We start from the raw sequence: 27,955 nt of genomic DNA on the forward strand, positions 1-27,955 counted from the left end.
CACTCACTGACTCACCGATCATCAAAAGTCCAAGGCACTTCTAGCAGACTTAGAAGCTTCATATTTGGAATACATATAGAGTTTAGTGTCTTAATCATGGGAAAACTTAAATATTTTGTAATTTCGGTCCAGTTTTCCAAATACACCAACTGCATCAATAACTTTGTAATCCCATATAAATATATGGGATTACAAAGTTATTTATGCAGTTGGTGGTTGGTGGTGGTTATAAATTTAATAGGTGTAGATAGGTACCTACCATATGAGGCAAGGGAGGGGGTATAGGGTGGGTAAGGGTGTGTTTAGCCCATGAAACTGAACAACATTATTACTTGTAAAATGGTCGACGTAATGAAAAACACATGATTGGACATGTCTTGAAGTACGAAAATCTAATAAAACAATATATTATAACAGTATATAAATTGTTGGCGCGACTAGCCTCCTTACAGACAGACTGGCCTCTATTTTACTCTATGACTGACAAGCAAAATATACGCCAAAATGACAGAACAATGAAATGTGAATGCCTTCGAGCGAGCGGCAGCCGCACGCATACGTGCGAGCGCCCTCATGCTGTTCGGATGTGCCTCGAAACCTAACCTATAAGTTTGCGATTTTCATTTATAATTTCGATTGATAAATTACATTTACGACTAAAAGGCTTGCTCATTAGTTTACTGATATTATTTGCCTACGATTGGGATGTTGTTTGGTTAATTTTAAGGAACTTACATAAATACCTTAGTCTTCAAATATAATTACTTAACAGTGTCGGTCGAAATAACGAGACCAAAGTTACGTTTAAGTATTAATTGTATTCTTACATCTTGCATATCTACCAGTACTAGTAGTCGCAATGGATTCGGAAATACTGTATGTGAATGACCATCCATGCCCACACCGGATTGTCCGTATACCTGGTGATGGTTCGTGTCTATTTCATTCTTTGTCATTCTCTATGTATGGGAATACTGAGTCGTCGTATGAGATTAGACTTGCTATAGTGGAGTATGTGGTAGCGCATTGGGACGAGTTCAAAGTGTATACGTGTGACGAGCACGGAGACCCCTACATTGACATCTATCGGTATAGTGCGAAAAGTAAAGGTTGATCCTGAAAATTCAAAAATAATTAAGAGAATATATATCACATTTAATAATGAACCTAATGCATACGAGCTTGGTCCGGTCAAAACTAAATTTGAAATTATTAATAGAGCTTATGTTCATCGCGAACAATTTCCCATATGTATAGCCTATGCTATAACTATACATAAAAGTCAGGGCCTAAGCCTAAGTAATGCGCTGATGGATATAGGTTCTGCAGTGTTCACATCCGGTCAAGCTTACGTGGCACTTTCGAGAGTTACAAGTCTGGGCGGTTTACATCTCATTAATGTCGACTTTGGAAGTATTAAAGCGCAGGAATCATCAATTTGTGAATACAACAGATTAAGAAGTATTTACCGTCCAGACTTGTCAAAAATTGAGACATCAAAGCCTCCGAGAAAAGCCCATAGAGACAGGGAGTGGGCTTTGAGAAAAACTGTGGCTGAAGCTCAAGAAGTAGTACCGGAAAAGAAAAAGAGGAAGACTACATATAAAAATAAGAAAATATCATAAGACCTTTAACAAAATTCGTTAGAAGTAGATGGTATCAAAAAGAAAGGCTCTACAAAAAGAAGTGAGATCCCATCAAAAACATCCTGTAAAAAACCCAAGTCTCGCAGCTCAGTCTTTCTACCGTCAAAAGTTGTGAGATCCATGTAATACCAAGTCGGTTAATCTATTTAGTGTCTACTTGAAGGACCTTCTGTCTTAAGTTATTACATAAGTTATTATCATGCCAATATTAAAAATATTTAACGTTTTAAACAAATAGATCGACTTGGACATCGCATGAAAACAAAATGAATATTACAATATTATATTAGATTCTTTAGTCTCTCGCGCCTCACGCGATTGAAACTCTCGTTCCTGTTGGTCGCTGGCCCGTCGTGCTGTGTAGTGTGATACATACTAATAATCAAATCAAGCGATGTCCAAGTCGATCTATTTGTTTAAAACGTTAAATATTTTTAATATTGGCATGATAATAACTTATGTAATAACTTAAGACAGAAGGTCCTTCAAGTAGACACTAAATAGATTAACCGACTTGGTATTACATGGATCTCACAACTTTTGACGGTAGAAAGACTGAGCTGCGAGACTTGGGTTTTTTACAGGATGTTTTTGATGGGATAATATTTTTACACTTTCCATTCTAGTTTCTACCTCTTCTAAAAATACTTGTTTCCCTCATCCCAGTGTTCATTTTTGTTTTTCTCATAAATTGTTTTATTTACATACATATTCAGAGCATCGCTTGTATAAAATGATATTTGAATATTTAGTGTGAAGTGTATAAACGACCCGAGATAAGTGTTGGCAACACTTCAAATTGCCTTTTCTTAGATGCACTATCGCATACCATTAGACGAGAAATATTAGTTAACTTTAGGTACCGTAATAAACTTGTATCATAGACTATGCGTTTTGCATGAATCTACATAACATAAATGTTTCTGTCTCACGAAATTTCCAACTTAATTATGCGTAGTGCAGTTTTTTTTAAAGAAACACTCAATTCATTTATTTCACTTTTATTACCATCTTAAGTATGTAACAAAACCGATCGTAGTTGTATACATACATATTATACATAGGTAGTTCACAAATAGCAATTTTTGAATGACCGTCAAGACGTATAACATCTTAGCCTCCCCGTGACGACGCTCGCTGCAAAGTGTGCGAAACGTCGGGTAAATAATAGTAAAGTGGAAGAAGTGATCTGGAGCTTTAAAATAAAGATTAAAATGGAACTGCCATCAAGAGGTAACAATACAAATTATAAATATCGTGTATATTTTCATAGTACTGTGTGTATCCGCGTGCATTAAGAAAATGTTTTCATGAGTAAAAACTGTCTGAATTTGGCCGAGCTTTGTTTTTGTGAGTAATCACGGCATCAATCAATGGACATTTAAAATGCAATAAAATGCTCATACATTCAGTGGCATAATTCCCTCAGTAATAAGGGCCCCGGAATCACAGACAGACACAATAGAAAATCTATTGTGTCGTGGACCGATCGGGCCGTTCGGGGCTCAATGGGATATATGCCACTGACTCATAAAATACATGGTCCAAAATTACTGAACAACAAATGAAATAAGGAAATGCCTCCATCCGTCCATTGAGATAATATTAATAGGAGACGACACCGCCTACATCACTTATGTTCCACTCAACATACGTCATGTGACGTATGTTGAGCGGTATTTTTTAATGGTTTTAAAGTGAAACGCATCAAACATGCCTTCGTGTGTGTTACGATATTGCACAAATAATACGGAAAAGTGCAAAGGAATAACTTTCATCGTTAAGTACCTAACTAGATAATAATTTTTAAAACTTAGTTAGAGCAAAAAAATGGCGCACAGATTTTGTTCGTGGTGTCTCCTCCATACGTAGTAATATTATCTCAATGCATCCGTCATCTTCAATATATTTCAGATTCAAGTCCTTACATCCGTCCGTTCATTTTCTTAAGATATGTCTACATTAGCATTTTAATCAAACTAAACACGAATTTACATACGATTTCAATAAGCGACGCGTACGAGGAGGAAAGAATTCGAATCTTGTAAGGGCCGGAGCACATTAGAGACTATAAATTGTAGTAATGTTAATACATACTGAAATAATAATTAATTAATAAATCATGGTAAAGTTTTAGTATTGACGGTTAAGATGAAATAATATACACAAAAGAGAAAATGCTACAAATGCTACGGATAAATTTAAAATAAATAACTTACTTAAGTTTAGCTGTCACTTTGACGGAGATGCTGATGTCTAACCGAAATGTTTGGAATATTTTTCAGACGGTCCTATGTATGTAGGTAAATGTATATGTGTTCAAGCCCTTATTTGCTTTTCGCCATATTGCGGGGTGCGGTTAATGTGTAAAGAGCCTGTGGTTTTTTTAATATGACATTTTCTTTGAAATAATTCTAGACATTCCCTCCTTTACGCAACTTTTTGAACAGCAAGAAAATGTTCCTACGGTATGTCGTCTTAATAAAACCAAGTTTTAATTCACAACACAATTCAAATTATCATGTTCATGTACGCGAATATATTAAATTGAAACACTGGAATGACCATGAGAAATAGAAATTATATTATAACGAAATCAATTTAAAAAGAAACTGCAGTATTATAAGAGTATCTAGTATTCTAACTTCCTTCTAATCGAAGAAAAAGTATTATGAACACACCAAAACATATAAGACCCAGTCAAGAGCATATATTGACAAATGATAGGAAATTGAATGTGCTTTGAAGCCAGCGGGACAGCGGATATTGGCGTTCTGCTAAATTATCCGCTTTTGACGGAGTAAACTTAATCTTTAAACATATTATATGGGAACGTGAAATAAGATGTGTTAGTTCTAAAATTATTTAACTAATAAACTAAACTGCATAAAAATAGTGAGAACTGGACAAAATTTATTTGGCACAACCGCAAAGCAATAACTTTTAAACAAAGAATCATCACGCAGTCAAAAGTTATGTGGAGACATCTTTTTTTGAAGACGGTAGAAAAGAAACTCAAAAGTCAAATATTTAAATAAAAACATTAAATTGATCTTGCCATTGTGAATTGTGGTTTATTGTTCCAACCAGGAAATATCGTGATGAAACTGCCGTTTTGTAAAAGCAAAATTTTGATAATACCACAGATAATACGTAACTACTGGCCACCCGAAATTGGACTTTGATTCTCATCTGCGTTCCACTGCATATATTGCTATGAAACTTTCATACCTACTGCAAAAGTGCAAATCATTGCAGTATGATAACAACCATGTGTTATAATATATCATGACGATGCGTGGATACTTTAACAATAACTAATACTAAAGTAAATGTATATTATGTAATATAGATAATTACCATTAGATGATGCATCGTTTAGCCGTTTTGCGATACAAAAAGATTAATTACAAAATCTATAACTAACACAAAGCGAAGACAAACTCTACAACCCACGAATTTGAACTGTCACCCGTCGACATAGAATACAAAATCCATCTTCATTGAAACAAAATGTGGCAGGGCTCAAGTTAAACTGGTTCTATAACAATATAGTTTAGTAACCAGCACAACAAAAACCAGCTTACAAGTATACTGTAAACGGTGTACTAGAAGTTGGAGTTTGTTAGAAACTACAGCCAAGTTATTCACTAGTTAGTATATTGTGAACTTTTGTATTTACATAATAAATTCTTTGAACGATGTAAGTTTTTCGCTTTTAACTATCTTGGTTGAATAACGGACTACTTAAGTACTTGAACCCCGACGCTGCACTGTTTGGTTTCCACGTGGTAACTAGATATAAAGTATGGCTTGTTTTATTTAATTGGTACATTGATATATTATCTTCTTATCGAGCTTTATCCAAATAATTTCAGTAATTTGTTGTACACGTGATATGTGAAATTTATAGAGGACTTAAAGTATTTAAATATTATGCACACTAAAAATGGAATTTATCAAGCCATAACATAAAAATAAAGCAATTTTTTTACCTTTCGAATAGACCAATAAAATAGACGAAGAAAATATATAATATGACCATACATTCTTCGACTTCTGTGATGTGGGTTAGATGTGTCTTCTTTAGGTTTAGTCGGCAGGTTAATTTTGATTGACATTTTTATCTTACGAAAATTTATGACTCTCTTTGGAAAATTGGTGAACGTGAACTGAAAGGTAATCAGGACTGGGCACTGGGAGAAAAATACAAAATATAAGTTCGGTATGCTTTTTCTAGCAGAGTAAGTAAGTGTTCTAACAGACGAACAGCAAGTTTTGAACGGCAGAGGCTACTTCAGCCTTCGCCACCTGTCGACGGCAGTCGGCGGCAGCAGTCCAAACGTCGACGGCTGCCGTCGACATGTGGCGACGGCTGAAGTAGCCTCTGCCGTTCACAACTTGCTGTTCGTCTGTTAGAACGCTAAGGGCACCGCCGTAGGCACCTCCTATAAACACCTGTAACCCTGGTAGTTTTACAGGTGTTTTGCCGGTTATAATGGACGTGTGTATGTGGAAAATTTCACAAATTTTTCTCAGTTCTCATTTATGTTTTGTGAAACACATCTCTATAAACCCTATACATTAAAGTAATAAAATTTAAGAAAAATATTTTTGAACTGAAACTTCTTTTGGCGCGTTGAGAGTTAAATTTCAAGGTCGCGTCATGGAATACCGTCATATAATAATATTATTATGGGAACATTTATTTCTACTAACAAGACTTCCATCTTTATTTCCAAAACAACACATTGATCTCTATTTCCATTCATGCATTTCACATTCAGTATTATAAGCACTTAAAGTAAATATAAGTAGCATTTATCTTGACTCCATCCAAAGTTTATAACATATGTGTTCACAGGCGCACCGTTAAGAGAGCCATAAATTTTCAACTTTTACGAATGCCATGTTGGGTTTTTAGCTCAGTTGTTAAACTTTTGATCTTAATCAAAAAGCCGGTGGTTCGAGAGAACGTGGAAAATAGATTTTTGCGTTAAAGTGAAATTCATGCAAATTCCAAAAACAACCAAGATAACAGGATAATAGGTGAACGTACAAATATTTCAATATATTTTTCTATTAATCTACACATTTTCTGTTCAAATTGACAAGGGAAAACGTTATAGGAAAACTGGCACATCCAAACACAAAGGTCGAAAACTATTGACATTTCACATTTACTACTCGCATTTCACGACTGAGTTTAATAAATAAATAAGTAAAAAAAAAAATCGTCTTTATGTGGTTCTCACATCATTAAAAGGTTGCAAAACTTAATAATAGTAATAGGTTTTCACTAGTGGGAGTCGAGCACGCTTCGGCATGAATTGGGCCAGCTCGCACCGGGGAAGGTACCACACCCCCACAGAAGATCGGCGTGAAATAGTGGCATGAAAATGTGACTGTGTTTCGTACGATGAGTGGGGGCACCGGAGGCCCGTATCCCTCTCCTACCCATCCCAATCCTTTCCCATTATTTCCCGTGTTAATCCTATACAATACTCCCTCCTCTCCTCATATCCTCCTCCTAAAATTAAAATCATGGCAGCGGATTTAAATTATAGACTACCCCAGGAGGGTACTAACCTCACTAGTGTTAGAGAATCCCTCCCTGAGTGTCAAAACTCAGGCTGCCCTACGTACTCTGGGGAGGGCAAAAGTCCGCTCAATAAACCACCTAAGCGTAAACGGCGCAAAAAGTCATCAAGACCACCACCTGTGCTATCAGTAGACTTCTGCAATGTGAGAGGCTTACACTCCAACCTCAATGCCGTCCATCACCATCTGGAGACGGCAAAGCCAGACTTATTATTTCTGACAGAGACTCAAATTCGTCCTCCTCTTGACACATCATACCTTCACTACCCAGGATACAAACTGGAGCACACTTTTATTCCTAAAGCTGGTGTATGTGTTTTTGTAAAGGAGGATATTAGTTGTCGTCGCATCAACAATCTCGTCAACTCTAACCTGTCGACTCTCTGGCTTCGTATAGACTGCAATGATCATCCTCGGGTCTATGCGTGCGTGTACAGGTCGCATAGTGGTGATGCTGAAACCGATCGGCTTATGGAGCACCTTCAAATCACAGCTGACGAAATACTCGAACAGATCCCCTCTGCTGAAATCATCGTTTTAGGCGATTTTAATGCCCACCATACTCAATGGTTAGGGTCACGCCTTACTGACCATGCGGGGAGATCTGTTTACGACTTTGCATTGGCTAATGGTCTAAAACAACTGGTGGCCTCGATCACGCGGCTGCCTGATATCGTGGACCATACTCCTTCCATGCTAGACCTCCTGCTCACCTCCCATCCGGATAACTATCGGGTCGACACAGTCGCCCCTCTAGGCACATCCGACCATTGCCTGATTCGCAGTGTGGTGCCAATCTTGCGCTCAAGGCGGCCCCGATCAGGTGGCTGCCGTCGCGTTTGGCACTACAAAGCGGCTGATTGGGATGGGATGCGGGAGTTCTTTTCATCCTACCCCTGGAGGCAAGTTTGTTTTGCACACGATCCTAGTGCTTATGCTGACTCTGTCGCGGATGTAATACTGCAGGGAATGGAACTTTTCATACCGAGTTCTGTAGTTCCCATCGGCGGCAAGTCTCAGCCTTGGTACGGTCATCTTTGCAAAGTGGCATTTCGCCAGAAGCAGGAATGTTTCCGTAACTGGGCAGACGCATTATTAAAACAGGATCCGAATACCAGTGCTCTTAAAAAACAATATAACTTTGCCTCCAGACACTACAAAAGGAAAATAAGCATAGCAAAGTCCGAATTTATAAGCGGCATTGGCAAGAAACTGACACGCTACCCCTCCGGTAGCCGAGCTTTCTGGTCGCTTGCTAAAGCCGCCCAAGGAAACTTTTGTCAGCCGACGTTCCCACCTTTGCGCCGGGAAGATGACACCTTGGCACACTCGCCCAAAGAGAAAGCCGACCTATTGGGCACTCTCTTCGCTTCCAATTCCACCTTGGACGATGGGGGAAAGGTACCGCCTACTATCTCGCGGTGCCAGTACTCTATGGCCGAGGTGCGCTTTACACAAAGTAAAGTGCGAAAGGTACTTTTCTCTCTCGACATCCATAAAGCGAGTGGCCCTGATGGTATCCCTGCAATTGTCTTAAGAACGTGTGCTCCAGAATTGGCTCCCGTTTTTGCACACTTGTTTCAACACTCTTATGATGTCGGCATTGCCCCTGCTTCGTGGAAAACCGCCGCAGTGCACCCGATCCCTAAGAAAGGCGATCAATCGGACCCCTCTAACTACAGGCCCATTGCTATTACCTCTTTGCTCTCAAAAGTCATGGAAAGCATAATCAACCGTCAGCTCTTAGGTTACCTAGAGGAGAACCAGCTGATCAGTGACCATCAGTATGGCTTTCGCCATGGACGATCAGCTGGTGATCTCTTGGCCTTTCTAACTCACCGATGGGCTGCGGCTATTGAGAGTAAAGGGGAGGCACTAGCCGTTAGTCTTGATGTCGCAAAAGCCTTTGATCGGGTGTGGCACCGGGCTCTTCTTTCGAAGCTTACATCATATGGACTCCCCGAGAAGTTACACACATGGATAGCCAGCTTTCTTGCGGCACGAAATATTCGGGTCTTGGTCGACGGATCGAGCTCGGATCTTATGCCCGTTAACGCTGGCGTACCCCAAGGCTGTGTTCTTTCACCCACACTATTCCTTCTGCATATCAATGACATGTTACAAATTAGTAACATTCATTGCTATGCAGATGATAGTACTGGAGACGCTTTTTACACTGGCCATGCTAACTTCTCGCAAGAAAATGTCGATGAGTGCAGAAACACTCTGGCGTTGAAAATTGAAACTCTTTTGGGAGAAGTTTCAGAGTGGGGACGTCAAAACCTGGTCGAGTTTAACCCCGCTAAGACGCAACTATGTGCATTTACGGCCAAAAAAAAGCCATTTGAATCAGCTCCCCTCTTTATGAACACTCCCCTCAGCGTCAAGCCTAGCATCGCAATTCTTGGCGTCAATGTTTCTAACGATGTTCAGTTTCGCGATCATTTGGAAGGTAAAGCTTCTCTAGCTTCTAAAAAACTAGGCGTCCTTAATAGAGCGAAGCAGTACTTCAGGCCTGACCACCTTCTTTTACTTTATAAAGCTCAGATTCGGCCACACATGGAGTACTGCTCACATCTCTGGGCTGGAGCCCCGTTTTACCAACTCCTTCCACTTGATCGCGTACAACGTAGAGCAGTTAGAATGATTGGCGACCCAAAACTTAGCGATCGGCTTGACCCTCTTGCTTTGCGAAGGGACATTGCCTCACTGTGTGTCTTCTATCGCATATACCATGGGGAGTGTTCAGATGAGCTATTTGAGCTCATACCTGCTGCGGAATTTCATCATCGCACCGCCCGCCACAAAGCCAAGTTCCATGCACATCATTTGGACCGCTGGCAAACGAGTACCGTACGCTTCTCGCGAAACTTTTTTCCACGTACCACCACCCTGTGGAACAGTCTACCCCGTTCAGTATTCCCGCACATGTATGACATGAATTTATTTAAAAGGAGAGCCTATACCTACCTACGACAGTCGGCAACAGCCTCACAAAGGTAACTTTGTGAGTGCTCATGGGCGGTGGTGATTACTTCACTAGGTGACCCACCTGCTCCGTTGCCCGCTCTAATATAAAAAAAAAAAAAAAAAAAAAAAAATAGGTACTACACAAGAATATAATCAAAGTGCATAACAAATATAAACGCAGGAGACGTCACGGATAAAAGCTTGTATTTCCATAAAATCTCTTTCGATTCCACATCTTGAAGTGTCTATACAAGCTAAGGTCTTTGGAACGTGTTTCGTTCCGAATATATTTACGATAGATATTTGTGTAGACGAAATCTTGTTAACAATATGGAAAATCATATTTCAAGTTTATATCTCATGCATTTACATGGCGATGATTTAGTTTATGGATGTATTTGTATTCGCGTTATGGCAATACCGTCACGTCATGCAAGTAAGGCGACGATTTTGGTATCTTTAAATCTTACCAAAGAAGTTCCACTTCTGACAGGTGTGCTCGGCACACGCACTTTTTATAGAGCAATAGCATCATTTCTACTCTACACTTCGGAAAGCTTTCAAATTCAAATTTACAATAGTAAACAAAATTAAATACAATCTATAAAATTGATCAAATGATGCATCATTTCAATTATAACATTGACAAGCTTAACGTTTGTACGCTCTATCTTGGCTCTATCCTTGGCTCTATCAATCAAGTCCCCATCTACAATCTATTAGAATGTACACGGTAAATGGTAATGTTGTAAGGTCATAAATAATTCATAGGTCGATTACGAGCGAATATAACTTCCAGCCCATGTAACTCCCAATTTAGCTTAATAACTTCGACACTCCCTAGAGGTAATGTTTGTGTAGGCCTCTGTACAAATGTTCCAAACTATTAATATATATGAGCAATTTTCTAATATTTGTGTTTGATTTAGCTTGCTTCTTCGATTTTAAACTGGCCTGTGTTATTTTAGGACAGTCTATCTATATGGTAAATGATAAATGGATATAAAACAAAGCGACCTTTTAGTATTGTATTAATATTTCAATTTTAATTCTCAATGTAAACATTAATAAGATTTAAACATGCATGGCTTATTAATTCTATATTTTTATTTAATTATCTTTAACTATCTGCCCACCCACAGATCTTGTTGGTCTTAGCGTGATGATATAGCTTTTAGTCTTCCTCAATAAATGATAAGTAATATTTTATTGCGATTTCACGTTGTATCTCATGATTTTTAACGCCCATTCACTTGGTCAGTGTAGATAAAGAGAATTTCAAGTGTTAACCTGTTACGTTTGAAGGGATACAGCCTTGTGACAAACGGGCTGAAAGGGCAGTTGTAAATATAGAATACGATTGGCCCACTTCAGATCTTTAATAATATCCCAAATACCCTTTAAAGGGTTCACATTTAAATAAATCGTGTTGGCGCCTTATTTCTCAAACGTTCAAGGTCATAAGTTATATTTCCTACACGTCTTTTCGAAGTCATAAGTTTCCAATGTTTTAATTGTTGCTTGTCCTTTTGTTTGATTTTACGTGATATTATACATTTACAAATGAAAGTCTTGAAGCGAATTTAAACCTCGGGGAGACTGGATCTCCCCATGACCACGCTCGCTGTTACAGCGACGCTGTAAAGTGTGCGAAACGTCGGGTTTATTAAAAAAAAAATTAATAATGTAATGAACGAATCACGCTTAAAATCCGTTTAAGTTTTTAATTTCTAAACATTACTGAAATCATTAAATATTTCAGTATAGTTGTAGAATTGCACTGAATTTAAAGTTAAAAATCCGTCTATACAACAATAGAGAAAGCTGTTAGTGAATACCAGTATTGGACAGTCAGATAGTCGTTTGTAATTTAACCACAGTTAATTTAAACTGTCCTTTATACAACAACATACAGATTTTGTGTCAAAGTGAATATTGATTGAGTAACCTTTTGTACGACTAATCGTAGCTCTGTTAGCTCGTTCACACGGAACGTATCCGATACGATGTTTATTTGAGTGACACGACATTATCACAGTATTACAATATTATTTCCTACAGTAAGGAATCGCCTTTGATGTCGCGCGATGCCGCCGCCAGCGTAGGTACTTACGCTGCCACACGAAAATACGCTAGGGTTGCAACAAATGGGAAATAAAACAATTGTGATTATTAATATTATGATGAAATCATTTATTCATATGTACATTCAAAATAATTGCGATTATTAAATCTGATGTAATTATTTGTTCATAAATATATAATTATAGATATTGCACTGCTAAATATTATTTACGTGGACACTTTATTTTTGGATGTTCTTAATTGTTTATTATAATTTATAACATTTAACTAAGTAATGCATTCGCATTGGGATGTACAATCTGATTAGAAAATAATGAGGACAACATATACATAGCTTTGATTTTAATTCAACAGATACAATTAGGTAATACAATCTTTCTGAAATATTGTTTCCTTCTGGGATTTCAATGTAGATTTACATCCGTAAACGGAACAGTTTGTGCGCGCCATAATAGAATATGTAAGTACCTATGTATAATAAAATTATTACACAAAAAATACGACTGCGTCGTCCTTTCGCGCTAGGTAAAGCAAACTAAGCGTGTTTGCTTTACGCGGCCCGCGTCGCCCGACCCCCGCAAGTTCCCCTCCGTTTCTCTGCACAAGTACATTCGTCGCACTACTGTAGGAAATATGGTAATACTGTGACATTATTTACAGGTATTGAGCTTGAAGATATAATATAGGTGATAATAGATGTGTTGTTGAAGTTAATATTGATGGTGTATTTGCTTATTAATTTGAAGTTACCAATTAGGAGATAATAATTTACGACAATGATAGGTACCACAGTCATCTAGAAGATTGACAATGTCAAGTATGAAATTCCCACAGCACTCAGACTGAAACAAATTAAAAACCGCTTGACAAGTTAAATTAGGGCGCAATTACCTATTCATGTACTTTGTTGAAACGCGAAACATCAACCCTCAAGACATTTGATAGCCTTATGATGTCTGTAGAACTGAGAAATAAGTTTTATCTTTGTTTAAGTATTTAGACACATCACACTCAAATATATGTTGTACTAGCGGTCCGCCCCGGCTTAGCACATGGCACACGTCTACGTTTCTCTCCATAAGAACCATCCTAGTACTTTAAGGAATATAAAATAAAAATTATTAACGAAATCGGTAGTCGTTCTCGAGTTTTGCACTTACCAACACATACCACAACAATAATTATTATAGGTATCAGGAACTAATATTGTCGATCTCTTGAAATATAATCCTATTCTTCGTTATAATATACCTATCTTTCATACACATTTTCTTACATTAAATTATCTAATCAGATAATTTTATGTGTAATGACCCAATAATTAAATTCAGCTCTCACGATATTGTTTTGCCTCACGTACATATTAATAACAACTAATAAAGCTCTATGAAAGGAGATATTAAGGAAGACTATGTTGAAAAAATTAAAGATTAAAAAAATAAAGTGGTTTGACTCGAAATACAATGAAGAATGAACAGGTACCATCTAGAAAGCGTTTATTTCTCCGTTTTTAGTTTTTGTTACATAGGTCTTTCTTCCGAATGGGGGCAGATCTTAGTGTACCATTAGGTGAGATTGTGATCTAGCGCTTCCCTATCCATACTAATTATAAGCAGGTAGTTATCCCTTTTATTCATGCCTAATCACCAAATAGTAACAGCATATAAGATAGCATATTAGACGAGAAAACTCATATAATATACTCGTATTTTCAGTAGTTTCTACACAAATTAGATTTAGGTCAGATAATAAAATTAATATTAATGTTATATCCGTCACGTGGCTCGAAAACTAAATTCTGAAATGTCCAACACATTTCACCTCGCTGGATTATTGTTTCGAAATTTCAATTAGTTATCCAAATTGATACTGAGTTTTCCAAGGACTCGAAAGGCAAAATTTTCAGAATCGTTAATAAGTTGAAAACATTATAGTGGTGTGGAATGTTTGAATAAAATCTGGAATACAACTGCAGCATAATATTATCAGTAGTCTCAATTCTCAATCTTCACTAAGTTAGATTTTTTATTTTAAGCTATTGAATAGCTTCTATCGCGGGCCTTGAGCGCGGGGACCGAATCCAGAAATTTAGTAACGAAAAACCTCACGCTCCGTTGGGCGCGGAGGTGTGGCTTGAAGGCATAGCATATAGCTTTACCGCGGCAGTCCCCGAGTGCCACACGTCTTTTTAAGTACGACGTTACGATCTAATGGTATGTGTGCATAAAGAAAATAGAAGTTACCAAATGTAATTCTGCAGACTTTTATAGAGATAATTTATAATATAAATTCTTACGGACATCTTCACAAGTAGGCCTTAACCGTTTAATAAAATTACATCCTACTATTTTAATAATCACTTAGGTCTATGCCCTTTGAAATACAGGTGTTGTTTTATTATCTGTAGTATATAAAATATTCAAATAAAAGCAAGAAAGAAAACAAATTGTCAGCAGCTATAGATTTAGCAAGAAACACAATGTAAATTGTGTTATGACTCAGCGTAATTCCAAGTAAACAGATGAATGTCGTAGATGAGTTGAATCTATTTGTAATTTATATTTGTAAACAAAGGGAGTAAGGAAATTAATTAAAAACAAGCGGTTTAGGACTTTACTTGTAGGGACAAAGTTTGGTGTTGAGGCTTCCTGTAAACTCCGGTAGTGTCCCTGTTTGTTGCCTGGTAACATTGTTCATTTGTTCTAAATGAAGATTGTCTCACTAATGCATTAAATATTCATAAGTTGGCATGAATGAATTTTATTAACGGATACAAAATGGGTAACATTGACCAATAAATAATGCAATGTAGATGCAGTAGGCGGTGATAACATTTAAAAATTGAAAAGGATAGATGTTGTACAGTAAAAATAAAGACAATTTATGCATAATATATTATTGATATTATCTGATAAATCATAATAGAATTTAAATTGATGGTAAATATCAAAATTAGATGTGATAATGCATTAATTATAATCATATTCATATCTCTTCGGATACATCTGCTTCATGAGCAGCGTCTTGCCGAACTTTTCAAACCATTTCTTCTTTTCGTCTATCAATGTTGAAGACTGCGGTGTCGATGATCTGGCCATAGCCAAGTTGTGAAGGTAAGATTCGTACAGACTCATTCTTGGTATCACCGAGTTATCTTCTGCTGGCTCTAAGGGAACATTCACAGGATCATACGGTAGTGTTAACATGAACTTCCTAGGATCGCCAAAGTATGGGCTTCTATCTACCGTCTCTGTAGCATTTGTTATAACAGTAGTCTGTGTTGTAGGAGCATTCGTAGTGAATGTAGGTCGATTGTTTTCATCCCATATAACGCTGTCGAGCCATCTAGCGAAACTAGCGCTTTTCGGGAAGGCGTGTGTTTTTGTGTACAGCGCGCAGGTGTGAAGGAAAGCGGAGACAGCGATTAGAGTGTTGTTCTGTATTACGGCACCGCCGTTGTCCTTCTGTGGATGGGAAATATTTCATTACACATTTCGTCTTTTGTTATAATGATTTATTATCGCTTTAATGTTTTATACGACCCAATAGGGACATTAGGCGACTATTTTCGTAGCGAAATGACGTTAACAAATAACAGTAAAAAATAAGGATATGTTTTTGTTTCCTCGTTTTCAAGACATTTATTATAGTGATTTATTATAGTGATAGTATTGCTGAAATTTCTCTGCATTATTCAAATTTATCTATTCTAAAGTTTTCTACCTTAGTAAATCAGTTAATAAATCCCTATTTTATAAATTTAGTTAGGACTAGCTGCGCCCCGCGGTTTCACCCGCGTGGCTCCGCTCCTGTTGGTCTTATAGCGCGATGATAATATCATAGCGCATAGCAGCCTCGATAAATGGGCTATTTTTTTCAAATCGGACCAGTAGTTCAAACACACTCTTCAGCTTTATAATATTATTATAGAAAGTATAGATAGATGAGCATAATATTACATAATTATAAAATAAACATTGTATCAGAAATTTAGAACGGAACGTGTTATCTATTTACGGCCAATGGTTATTTCATTCCAATCAATCTGCATAGCAAATTTTATTCATAACGACTGTGTTGATTTTGCGTGAAATTGACACAAAAATCACATTCATATCCATTCACTATTTAATATTGTAAACAATATAGGTATGTACTTTAATATTATAAAGTTCTATAATATAATGAAATAATCGGATAAGGATCGATTTCTTTTTTACATTTTAAAGGGTATATTCCGTAGGTCATAGAATAGGTTGTAAACTGTTATAAAGGATGTCCTGATTGAAAAGAGTTTTCCAAGCTATTTACCTACTTATCTAGTAGTTATTCAATAAATATATTTAAAAGTTAAAACAATTCATCGCAAAAATATCAAACATTGTTGTTTATAAATATTTCCCCTAAAGTATTGTGAATGTATTGATTGATTGATTGATCGATCGATCGATTAATTGATTGATTGATTGATAGATCGATTAATTGATTGATCGATTGATTGATTGATTGATTGATTGATCGATTGATCGATCAATTGAATCGAATCGAATCGAATCAATCGATCAATCATTCGATCAATCAATAATAGATCAATCAATAATCGATCAATCAATAATCGATCGATCAATCAATCAATAATCGATCAATCAATAATCGATTTCGATTGATTGATCGATTGATTGATCGATTGATCGATCGATATATCGATTGATCTATTATTGATTGATCGATTGATCGATTATTGATTGATTGATTGATTGATCGAATGATTGATCGATTGATAGATCGATTGATCGATCGATATTTAGTGTACTGGGGTCTTCAAATTAAATACCGGATATGCTGAACTATTTTATTACATTTATAAATTTATACTTTACTAGCTTCCGCCCGCGACTCCGTCCGCGCGGATTTCGGTCTTGGCGTGGGTGGTTTATTTCTCCATTTTGAGTAACTCACAATGACATCTTATAAATATCTATTGGACCCAAATACGGCTAGGCTTATAATAATACGCAACGTGTGTTCGCGGTTCTACAGAACAACGTCTATGGATAAAACTGAAAAATTAAGATTAATTTTTTTCTACGTATTTTTTCAGGATAAAAGTATCCTATTTTACGCCCAGGATAATAAGGTATAATTATACCAAGTTTCATCGAAATCGAACCGTTAGTTTTCACGTGATGTCTTCACATACAGACAGACAGACAGACAGACAAAATTTTTTTTAATCACATATTTGGGTTTGGTATCGATCCAGTAACACCCCCTGCTATTTATTTTTTCAATATTTTCAATGTACAGAATTGACCCTTCTACAGATTTATTATTATATATGTATAGATAAGAAGAAATGTAAGCAAGAAGTAAAATTTTTACCATTTTATGAAAGTACAACATGAAATCACTTAGTAAATCTAACTTATAATGCCAATCACAGAACGTTCAATAAATGGAATACACGTGAAATCATAAAATCAAACCGTATTACGCTAAAGCATTTTCAAGGAGCAAATATCATGGATTACGTGCTCTTTACATATCAGATATTAAATTTTAGGAGTTGTTAGCTTTCATATCGCGGGTATGAATATTCCCTGACGCAGCGAAAATGCTTCGCTTACATATGGATTTTGATTGATATTAATTCTTGCGTGTTTACTATTTGCTTTATCGCGTACCTTTCGGTTATGAGGTTAGGATATTTTCGTGTTGTTTGCTAACTGAATTTTAATTTTGAAAGGATCGATGAGTGGAGATTTGCCAGGAAAATTTTGGACGTCAAACTTATAATTATTTTTTATGACTGGGACGAAATTATGTACCTATATAATTTATTTATAGGCTAAATATAAATAAATTAAGTACATTATTATATAAGAAACTGATTAAATTACCTAACAATTTACACATTATATTGACATTTAAAGATAACAATGTATAGGAAAAAAAATAATCAAAGTTCAGAAATGAAAAATATCAGCTTGCACCATCCTTGTACAAACAAGCATTAATATGAATAAGAAGTACATACCCGGCAAAAATGGCGGTTAGGATCCTGCACACCTCCTACACAAATATAATGCCCTGGTAGCAGCTTTGTGGTCGGCTGGCAGATTGCGGAGTCTATAACTGGCGCATTCACTACCCGTATGTGCTGAAAATGAATGAATACGTGTTATCATTGTACATTTTTACTGTTAGTAGTGTATATGAAAAATCAACACCTTACATATTAAGTTTGTTAAAATATGAATGAAACTGTGGTAAGGTACCTAATAGTAATTAAAATCACATTTGTTTTAATCGAGAATTGAAAGCAACATTTTCTTATTAAAGTTAATCTGATTTATCATTTAGCTTTTAATGAATTTGCGTTTTAATTAAACATGTAAACAAATTGTAAATAGCCACAGACAAGTCCCCAATGGGTATAAAATAATTGCCTAAAATGATGTATGATATAAAGCTATGCAACAACGATGCTTGATTATGTAATAATATGTCATGTGGCTTCCATTTCGTTTATTGTTCGCAAAAGTCTGTGACAATATTGAACTGGATATTTTAAACACCATTATTATCTTTATCGTTATGTTTGTATGTAACCGACTCCTTTAGACTTGAATTTTTGATTTAAAGCCATAGAAATCTAAAATAACATGTTTAAAGCATATTTTTTAGTTTTTCTAAACTATATTTATTACGATGTACCTGCAGTCACTCATCTTTTACGTCAGTTATTATCGTAACTACAACTTTGTATACCTTCAGGCTATGCTCTTAATTTCACATGCACTTTTAAACACTAAACTCAAGTTCCATATGATATATAAAACGCACAACACCAAGATTCATAAAAGCCCTGATTCCTTGCGCATTATATTCCCCCGCCTCTGGTATTTGACGTTCATATGGACATTTTATGACCATTGTAAAATAGGGGATTTACGGCGAGAAAGGTTTGGAATCCTGGGTTTTATTAACGTCTATATCAGATCGAGATCGGCTTATTCAAAGTGCCATCTCCATCAATGGCATCTGACGTTACCAGGTTTCGTATTGTGCCTTTAGAAAACATCTGTTGATAACTTCTATTCAATTTGATGGCATTTTGTTTACTTCCTAGGCACCTCAATAATTTTGTTGTTAATCTTTCTAACGCTTAATTACCAAAATCATTTTGATTTCTGACAACTATGTTATTAACTACCGTGCCATTCTTGCTTCATGGAAAGAAAACTTGTTGGAAAGGCATTTTAATATTCAGACCGAGGTTCTAGATCCTAGACGTTAACAAATAAATATCGCAGTGCAAGAGCTGATTAATTAAAAAAATGACCTTTGTCACTTAGGCGCGCCTAATATAGATTTTTATTTTCGATACAATGTCCAACACCGTGTTAGTAGCTTTTGCGTTGATCCTTTCCAACCTTCCTAACACTATAAACTTTAGTATCAGAATACTTACTCCCGACGGTGTCCATGCCACTATAGAAGCTAGATATCCCAGAGCTTCATCATCATCCACGCTGGGCAAGTTGACAGCGTCAACCCTGTCGTCGAACATCAGCTGTGACGTCACTTTCACAGCGGACACTTTGAAATCGAAGTTGTTTATCAGCATCTTTATCTGGAAAAGATGGATCAATGTCTATATTTTTATGATGGAAAATATCGAATTCTTGAAAATCATTACCCTATATAATGTAAACAAATGATATCAAATTTTCGGCTTTTGGAGGCTTTATAGTATTTTCTTTGGTATGTTTATTCGCGAATGTCATACGTGGTTTGGAATTAAAATCTTGGTAACGATGGAAAATGTATTCGTTACATAACTGTAGGAATTTTCTCTTCAAATTCGCTTTGCTTCGAAGTATAAAATTACACATAAACTTTAATATATTTAAATTTAGTATTTGCATTTAAATATTCTACACACTTGCTTTTGCATAAAACAGTAGATAGTAGATACATACCTTAGAGATAGTCCCACCCTTGTTGTTATAGTTACTGCCGGTGCGTATTGTGTAGTTGCCCAAATACTTGTGGCTCACATATGACGATATTACGATCCTGGAATGGAATACCATTGTTTTGATATATACTAATATTATAAAGCTGAAGAGTTTGTTGTTTGTTTGAACGCGCTAATCTCGGGAGCTACTGGTCCGATTTGAAAAATTCGCTAAAGGCTATATATCATTACGTTAAAACTCTGTGGTTAAAACTAACAGGAGCGCAGCCATGCGGGTGAAACCGCGAAGCGCAGCTAGTGTTATTTTACTCACTCTGTTTTGTAAGAATTTCCAATTTTAATAAAACAACAAGAGGCCTTATAACATTTTTCTTTGAGTCCGAGTTTCAAAGAAGTAAAAAAAAAACCATCGAAGCCTCTAAAACCTTTTACTGAAGCCTTTGTTTGATATTATTTATTTTTTCTTATAGCGACCTTTGTATAGAGCTCAAAGAATGCCTGTGATGGACATATAGACAGGAAGACAGGTAAAATAAGTAGCCTTAATGCGTCGCCAGTAGGCAATATTTGGGTGGACATGCCTTTGAGCTTTGGTTTTCAATATGAAATAACGACCTAAAACTTTACAAAATAAGGTTTAAATTACCACAACAGATAAACTTCTATGGTTTTCGTTTGAAATAATTCAGAATTATTATTTTACTAGTGGTCCGCCCCGGCTTCGCCCGTGGTACCTACATGTTTAAACTATCCTATCTCTCAAGTTGGATCGAACTGCACATGGTGTGCGAATTTTATTATAATCGGTTAAGTGGTTTAGGAGTCCATTGAGGACAAACATTGTGACACGAGATTTATATATTATTATTTTATTTTATTATTTCAAATACAAATATTTTAAAAATCCTTATGGATACCAATGCCTATAAAGCACAAATATATCGAAGTACATATTTAAATTTTCACATTTTACAAGCATTACATGACAATCGAATTTGGTTGCTGACCATACATATAAAAGAGGGGAACTTTTTATCGAATTAAAGCAGAAAAGTAACGTTCATTGTAAAATATGTAAAAGCATGAAGTGGGTCCTTGCCAAAGGATACGACCATTTGACAATGACATGCCGTACATTCAAAATATGTCGTGACGAGGGTCTCTTTATAATGGTCGGGTTATAATGGGAATCGAATTGTAATTTTGTTAATGCTATCTACAAGTTGCCACGCTTGTAACAAATTTAAACTTTATATAATTTTACTTGTACATACATGCCGTTCCTTTATTATTTATTATTTTGAGACCAAACAACAAGAGAATCATAATAAACAACGTAATCCACTGAATTACTTCTGAAATGGATTCGAATACACAGAAACTACTAAAATGAAGTACCTACAAATATTTTGAAACAATAGGGCTTCTAGGAAATGTGTTTGACCTTAACATTGTTCGTAAGATTTAAACTTAACTTTTGGTCTTAGAAACAAAGGGAGAAAACAGATTTCATTGAAACACAAACAATTATGTGCTGTTTATAATAAAAAGATACATATATATTATACTAGCTTTCCGCCGGCGGCTTTGTCCACGTTTTCAAAGGAAAACCCGTATGATTCCCATTTCCATGGGATTTCCGGGATAAAACTTATCCTATTATGTTCATCCAAGTTACCCTCTATATGTGTGCTAAATTTCATTGTAATCGGTTCAGTAGTATTTGCGTGAAAGAGTAACAAACATACGTACATATAAATTCATCCTCACAAACTTTCGCATTTATAATATTACTAGTAGGAAGGAAGTAGGATTCAGATATTAATATTAAAACTTTGGAGTCACCGCTTTTTAACAGAGTAGCTTTTAATTAAAAGTTAAAACATTTAAGGTTATGCAACGTGGAGTGTGGAGTTTCACAATTGCCTTCAGGGGAAGTTTCAAATATTCTGCAACTAAGTGTTGGAACAATCTTCCACCACCTATATTAAACTCCAACACATTAAACTCTTTTAAAATTAAATATAAAAAATACCTGTTACAGGAGTTCAAAATCCAACCTTAGTTGCGTATTTCTCATTAGGTCTTAGCGTATTTTATATTATGTAGGTATATTATCATTTTATCTGGATATTACTTTATTGTGTATTGTTATTGTTGAAAAATGTGAATTTTATTTATGTGTATGTATATCGTGTGTTTTTTATTTACATGTTCTAATTAAAATATATATTTGCGAACGTACTGCCGCTCCAATCACTACAGAGAGGGGCCACTGAAAATCAGTGTTGCAACTGTGTCGCAACATATACTGAGTGGCTACCTGGTTTGGCTCCACTTACTTTTTCTCACATTTATTTTATTTTATTTTATTTTTATTTTATTGTATTAATAAGTTTGTTAATTTGTTACCTATTGTTATTTTAATTGTTTAAGTACTTGTTTATCGTTTATTTAACAGTTTTATTTGTTTGAAACTGCTTGTTATCTGTGTTTTCATTATTAATTTAAATTTTATATTGTGGAGTCAAATAAATGTTTCTTTCTTTCTTTCTTTCTTTCTTTCAACGTCGATAAGCCGGGCTAAAGAGGTCTCGACCCTGACTTAGGGCTTTAGGTCATAAGAGCTTTTGAAAAGATCAAACGATCGCTTACTTTCTTTTTAAAATATATAGAATAAATATTTGTAAGCTATTTACTACAAAATCGCATTATAATAAAACTTGGGGAATAAAATATTTCAGGCCGGGACTCCACCAAAGCAGAGATGTGTGCGGTGTGCTGTGTGCTGTGCGAGAAGAGATGTTTTTCAGCTCGCGGGACTCCACCAAAGAGGAGATGTGTGCGGTGTGCTGTGTGCTGTGCGAGAAGAGATGTTTCGGGGTTCGCGCGGGGTTCTGCGGGTTGCTAGCGGGCGAGAGGGGGGAGGGTGACATCGCTCACTGCACGCCGCTCACATCTCTCGTCTCCACTGGGCGTCATCCGCGCACAGCTCACATCTCCGCTTCCATCGCGACATACAAATATTACACATCTCCGCACAGCGATCTCCACTGAAGCTGAGCGGAGAGGAGACGTGTCAATAACTCAATTCTATTGGTTGTTTAAAAAACATCTCCTCTCCGCTCGTCTCGTCTCCGCTTTGGTGGAGTCCCGGCCTCAAAATCGTCGGTCGTTAAATCTTAACTGTAACTTAGAAAATTGATACATTTTCCAATTACGAACGAGGTAATGTTTTTAACATGCAAATGATATTACATTGATTTGCCGCGTGAATAAATGAAACAAAGAACCATTTACGTTCAGGTTGTTTTTTTATATTTTTTTTTAAATCTCCTCTTGACCTGCAAACTGCCTCTTTAGCTGTTTTTAAGGATTTTTATTGGGTAGTGGTACATAGTCAATGTCTAGTATCGAATCTATATAATAAAATCTGTATTCACTTGTACAATTTAATAATTAAAAAAATACGTGTGGCACTCGAGGACTGCCGCGGTAAAGCTATTGCATAGCATCGCATCGCTGTGCCGGTTGGAGGGTGGGGTGTTAGGTGTTTTCGTTACGGAATTTTTACATTCGGTATAAAAGCTATGTGTAAAGTCCCATGTCCCCTAGTGGGGTAAGGGGCAGATGCATTATACATCTGTTTCACTGATCGATTTTCTTTAGGGACAAGTAGGTGATCAGCCTTCTGTGTCCTGCCAAACCGAGACATCTTTTTTTTCTTCGTCTCCACCGGGAATCGAACCCAGGACCCCTCGGTGCTACGCTCATGCGCCAATCACTGTACCAAGGAGGCGGTCAATCTATGCAATAGGTTAAAACTCCTTGCCATCAGCAAAATTTCCCCGGTTAACCTCATAATTACAAAGCTGAATTATGTAAGTGGCAACAGGCTGTGACTCAATGGTGAAAAGTTTAATTTTGCGGTACTAATTACAGGTGGTTCACAAACGAGTGAACGGAACCTCTCATTTTGTTGTAGGATTGTATTTAAGTACAGTTTTAGAAGGAAGAGAAATTATTTCACAAAGCTATATCTTTACTAACCACAAACACATATTATAAGTAAACATAAATATCAATAAAATGCACATACAATGCCATAACAATGCATCAGCTTATTTAAATAAGAAGAACACGATGAGACGACCTGATTTTTTTTCGGTTATTAGTTGTAAATGTTAATAAGTTAAAATATTTTTTAATATAGAAGCAATAACAAAAGCTTTTCATTGTTTTTCTTCAAAAATTCTAATTTTCCGCGCTATGGCCTTATGCATAACAGATACCATTTTCCATACACGCTATAAACACAAAATTATTTTATCATTTTCAATGATAAAGATTAATAAAATGTCATGCCACTGGTTATTTTTTGTTTACGTAAACACATGGAAAAAATTCTGAATAAACAAAATTAATTTCACGTCAACGTCAATCGATTAATTCAATCTTGAATTCAATCAATGTTTAAAACATGTCCAATAACATAACATTAATTTATCTAGTAAAATCCAAACTTAGGCTATTTACTCACGAGTCAAAGCACTTAGAAAGCGTCAAGAGCCAGTAGGTATTGAGTACAACCGCGCTGCAAACATAGCTGTCGTTTTTCAGCAAGGACGCCGCGTAAGGGTGCTTGTAAACTTGCGTCACAGCCGCGCCTATGTGCTCTTCGCTGTCTTCAAGATCGCCTGGATAAATATTTATTAAATAATGATAGCAATTAGTTCATTTTAATCCTATATGACTACTTTTAATGAAGACAAGATTCAAGCTAAGGTGAAATTTTGTATAGATAATAAATAATTAGGTACTTAATTAGATATAGATATAATGAATTTAATCTATTTATTCCGGAATAAAAACTTTAATTACATAATTTAGCCTTCTAGAACTGAAAGAATTTTCTCAAACTCAAATCGTTTCAGCACTTTATAAGTTCATAGGTACCATACAAGCCAATATCTATGTACAATAATAATGCACATATTGATAGATATTATATTCACGACACAAACGTTCTACTACATCCAACCTAAACCCAAGGGTTCCTAGTTTCACCGCTCATTTCGTTATAAGCGGCTTATGCGATTATCTCGACAACTCACCCCTTGTCTGTGTGTATGTTTTTGTTACATTGTACTCGCCGCTATCATCTCGCTCACCTGAGAATTAAAACCCGAAATATATGATATGTTAGATATACCTACGTATGTTACTTGAATAAACAGAGATTACCAAAGTACGTATAGGTAAATAAGTATAGTGTGTGGCAAATGAGTCTTGTTTTGTGATATTTGAGTGGAAATTAACAGAATATAAATAAGTTTTCGCAAAAGTTTAATTTAGCTTGTTTGTTCGTTCATATTTTCATTAGCATATAATAAAATATTTTTCGTTGAAGCAAAATAATTAAGCTTCTGATTGTGTTAGAACCAAAAAAAAATACGTGTGGCACTCGGGGACTGCCGCGGTAAAGCTATTGCATGCTATGCCTTCAAGCCACACCTCCGCGCCCGTCGGAGTGGGGAGTGTGAGGTTTTTTGTTACGGAAATTCTGGATTACGTCCCCGCGCTCAAGGCCCGCGATAGAAGCTATGCAATAGCTTAATAACACAGGATGTGAAAAGTATTCTAATTAGGGTATGAAATTTCAATCAAATAGCTTCTGTAGGATCGAAGTTATATAAATACAGACAGACAATCATCAATTCGCTATCAATATCTATTACTCATTATTCCCCAGTATTAATGCTGGAGATTTCTTAAAAGAAAATTCGCGAATTAATGAATCCTTCACTCTTCAGGCTTGAATAACAGCCATTATTTTTTATTGAAAACATTGAACTTTACCTCTGTAGGAAAATTTTACAATATCCCGCCTAACGATAATGTTCTTCTTATTTTTTTTATACTTTTACTTAAAAAACTACCAAAATCGTATGTACTACTAATGTTAAAATAAACTGCAATTCAAACGTATATAAAATTTATGCGAAATTTTGATATTTAAATAATTTGTCTACGATATTGTTGAATAATCCTGCAAAATATTCAAATTCCTATTTATAAATCATAAACGAGATTAATCCATTATTTATGATTGTGGTATTTGTATACGAGTGTTTTTTAGCTTTTAGCATAAACAGTGATTTGAGAGCACTGGTGACGTCATCGTTTTATATCCTCGTAAACACCAATGGTCTAGAAAACGAGAAATAAACTTATACTTGAGTTATTTTAACATGGCTGCAAGTTTTATGTAAATAACGTAGAATTAATTTATAAAGAACAGGAAAATTTAGTGAAACGTTAATTATTTTAAAACTCTATGAAAATAGTAAATTATTTTTGAATGAAAAATTCAATCCCGGTTTCTTAAGGCATTTTTTATGATAATTTTTTACTAATTAACGCAGTTAAAAAGACAGATACCTACAGTATAAAATATACCTACCTATTTTAAACGAATTTCCCATATTATAGTAGTGATTACTTTTTACATAAACATTTCTCATTTTTTTATCGATTGATTATCGATTTTCTTAATTCAAGACGGTGGAATTTCTGTACCCAGATATAATTTATTTATATTAAAGATTTTTTCAATTTAATAATCAATAGAAACCCTTCTTCTTGCGTTGCGTATTATTCGAACATACATAAAAAACAATTAATTCAACGTAAAGAAACTCAATTTCACCTGTATCATCGTCGCTTTCAGCCACACACACATACACGCACGCACACAAGCACAGTGCACGTAACAACATCGTAGAGTGTTGTGAAGGAAATAGCGCCTGCCTTTGTTTCCTTGGCATAGAGTTAGGAATGAATAGACTGGCTTGATTGGAGTTTGACTAGAATATTCATAGTATGGTTTATTTTATTAGAAATTATATATATGGTTGAAAGATAAGGGGCCTTAGACAAAGTAACAATTACAAAACGATAACGAAGTTAGAAATCGCAAAAATGTATGGGATTGACATTAGATAGACCACGTGATCTAACGCGGCGTATGTCAATCCCATACATTTTTGCGATTTCTAACTTCGTTATCGTTTTGTAATTGTTACTTTGTCTACAGGTCAAGGATGGGTTGCACACGACAAATAAGAAGATCTATATTTTAATTTAAGTTACAAAAAATTACCGATTTTTATTTGAATCGAGTCTGAGCGTAACGCACATAAACACTAATTTTATTTATTAGAGATACCAACTCTTTTACATAAACTACTGACCATATTATAATAATAAAAATATTTAATAAAAGAGAATAACGCATTTACATTCCGATTAACCTTTTTGTGTAGACTGTAGAGTATAGGGTATAGAAATCACTTTATACGTTTGCTAGTATTACTGAACAAATGGCTCGAATGTTATATTGTATCACAGTACAAAAAACACAAAAGCCAACTAAAATATTAAAGCCCAACAAAACGGTATAAAGAATTTACAGTTTTCCAGTAACAAATCAGAAATATTTCCTTTACATTTTGCGACATAAAAAATGCAGGGTCCCCGGCGAGAACGCCCTTTGAAAATGTTTTCCAACCATAATGTCCATTCCCTGCGATGTTTTATTCCGTACACGTAATATGTTCATATTACAGTGTTATTATATTTGTATTACGGTAATTTGTTTCTTTAGAAA

The 27,955-nt window shown here is 35.6% G+C and overlaps 2 protein-coding genes across 2 annotated transcripts in view; one reads left to right on the forward strand and one right to left on the reverse strand.

Moving 5' to 3' along the window:
* Positions 1-27,955, forward strand: part of Dpp10 (Dipeptidyl peptidase 10) — a 139,599-nt gene that overhangs the window by 42,043 nt on the left and 69,601 nt on the right. The gene's annotated exons all lie outside the window — the stretch shown is intronic.
* Positions 15,272-27,065, reverse strand: LOC149897732 (trypsin-6-like). The gene is made up of 7 exons (XM_090116038.1): positions 26,996-27,065; positions 25,401-25,457; positions 24,827-24,983; positions 20,288-20,384; positions 19,777-19,938; positions 18,340-18,462; positions 15,272-15,766 (listed from the first exon to the last, which is right to left on the reverse strand). Exons 1-7 carry the CDS (start codon positions 27,063-27,065, stop codon positions 15,272-15,274), a joined length of 1,161 nt encoding a protein of 386 aa, XP_089972164.1.

Source organism: Colias eurytheme, chromosome 25 (assembly GCF_061535395.1).
Source record: "Colias eurytheme isolate Ceu_HAF_F1 chromosome 25, ilColEury1 Martin Lab GWU primary, whole genome shotgun sequence".
Lineage (NCBI taxonomy): Eukaryota > Metazoa > Arthropoda > Insecta > Lepidoptera > Pieridae > Colias > Colias eurytheme.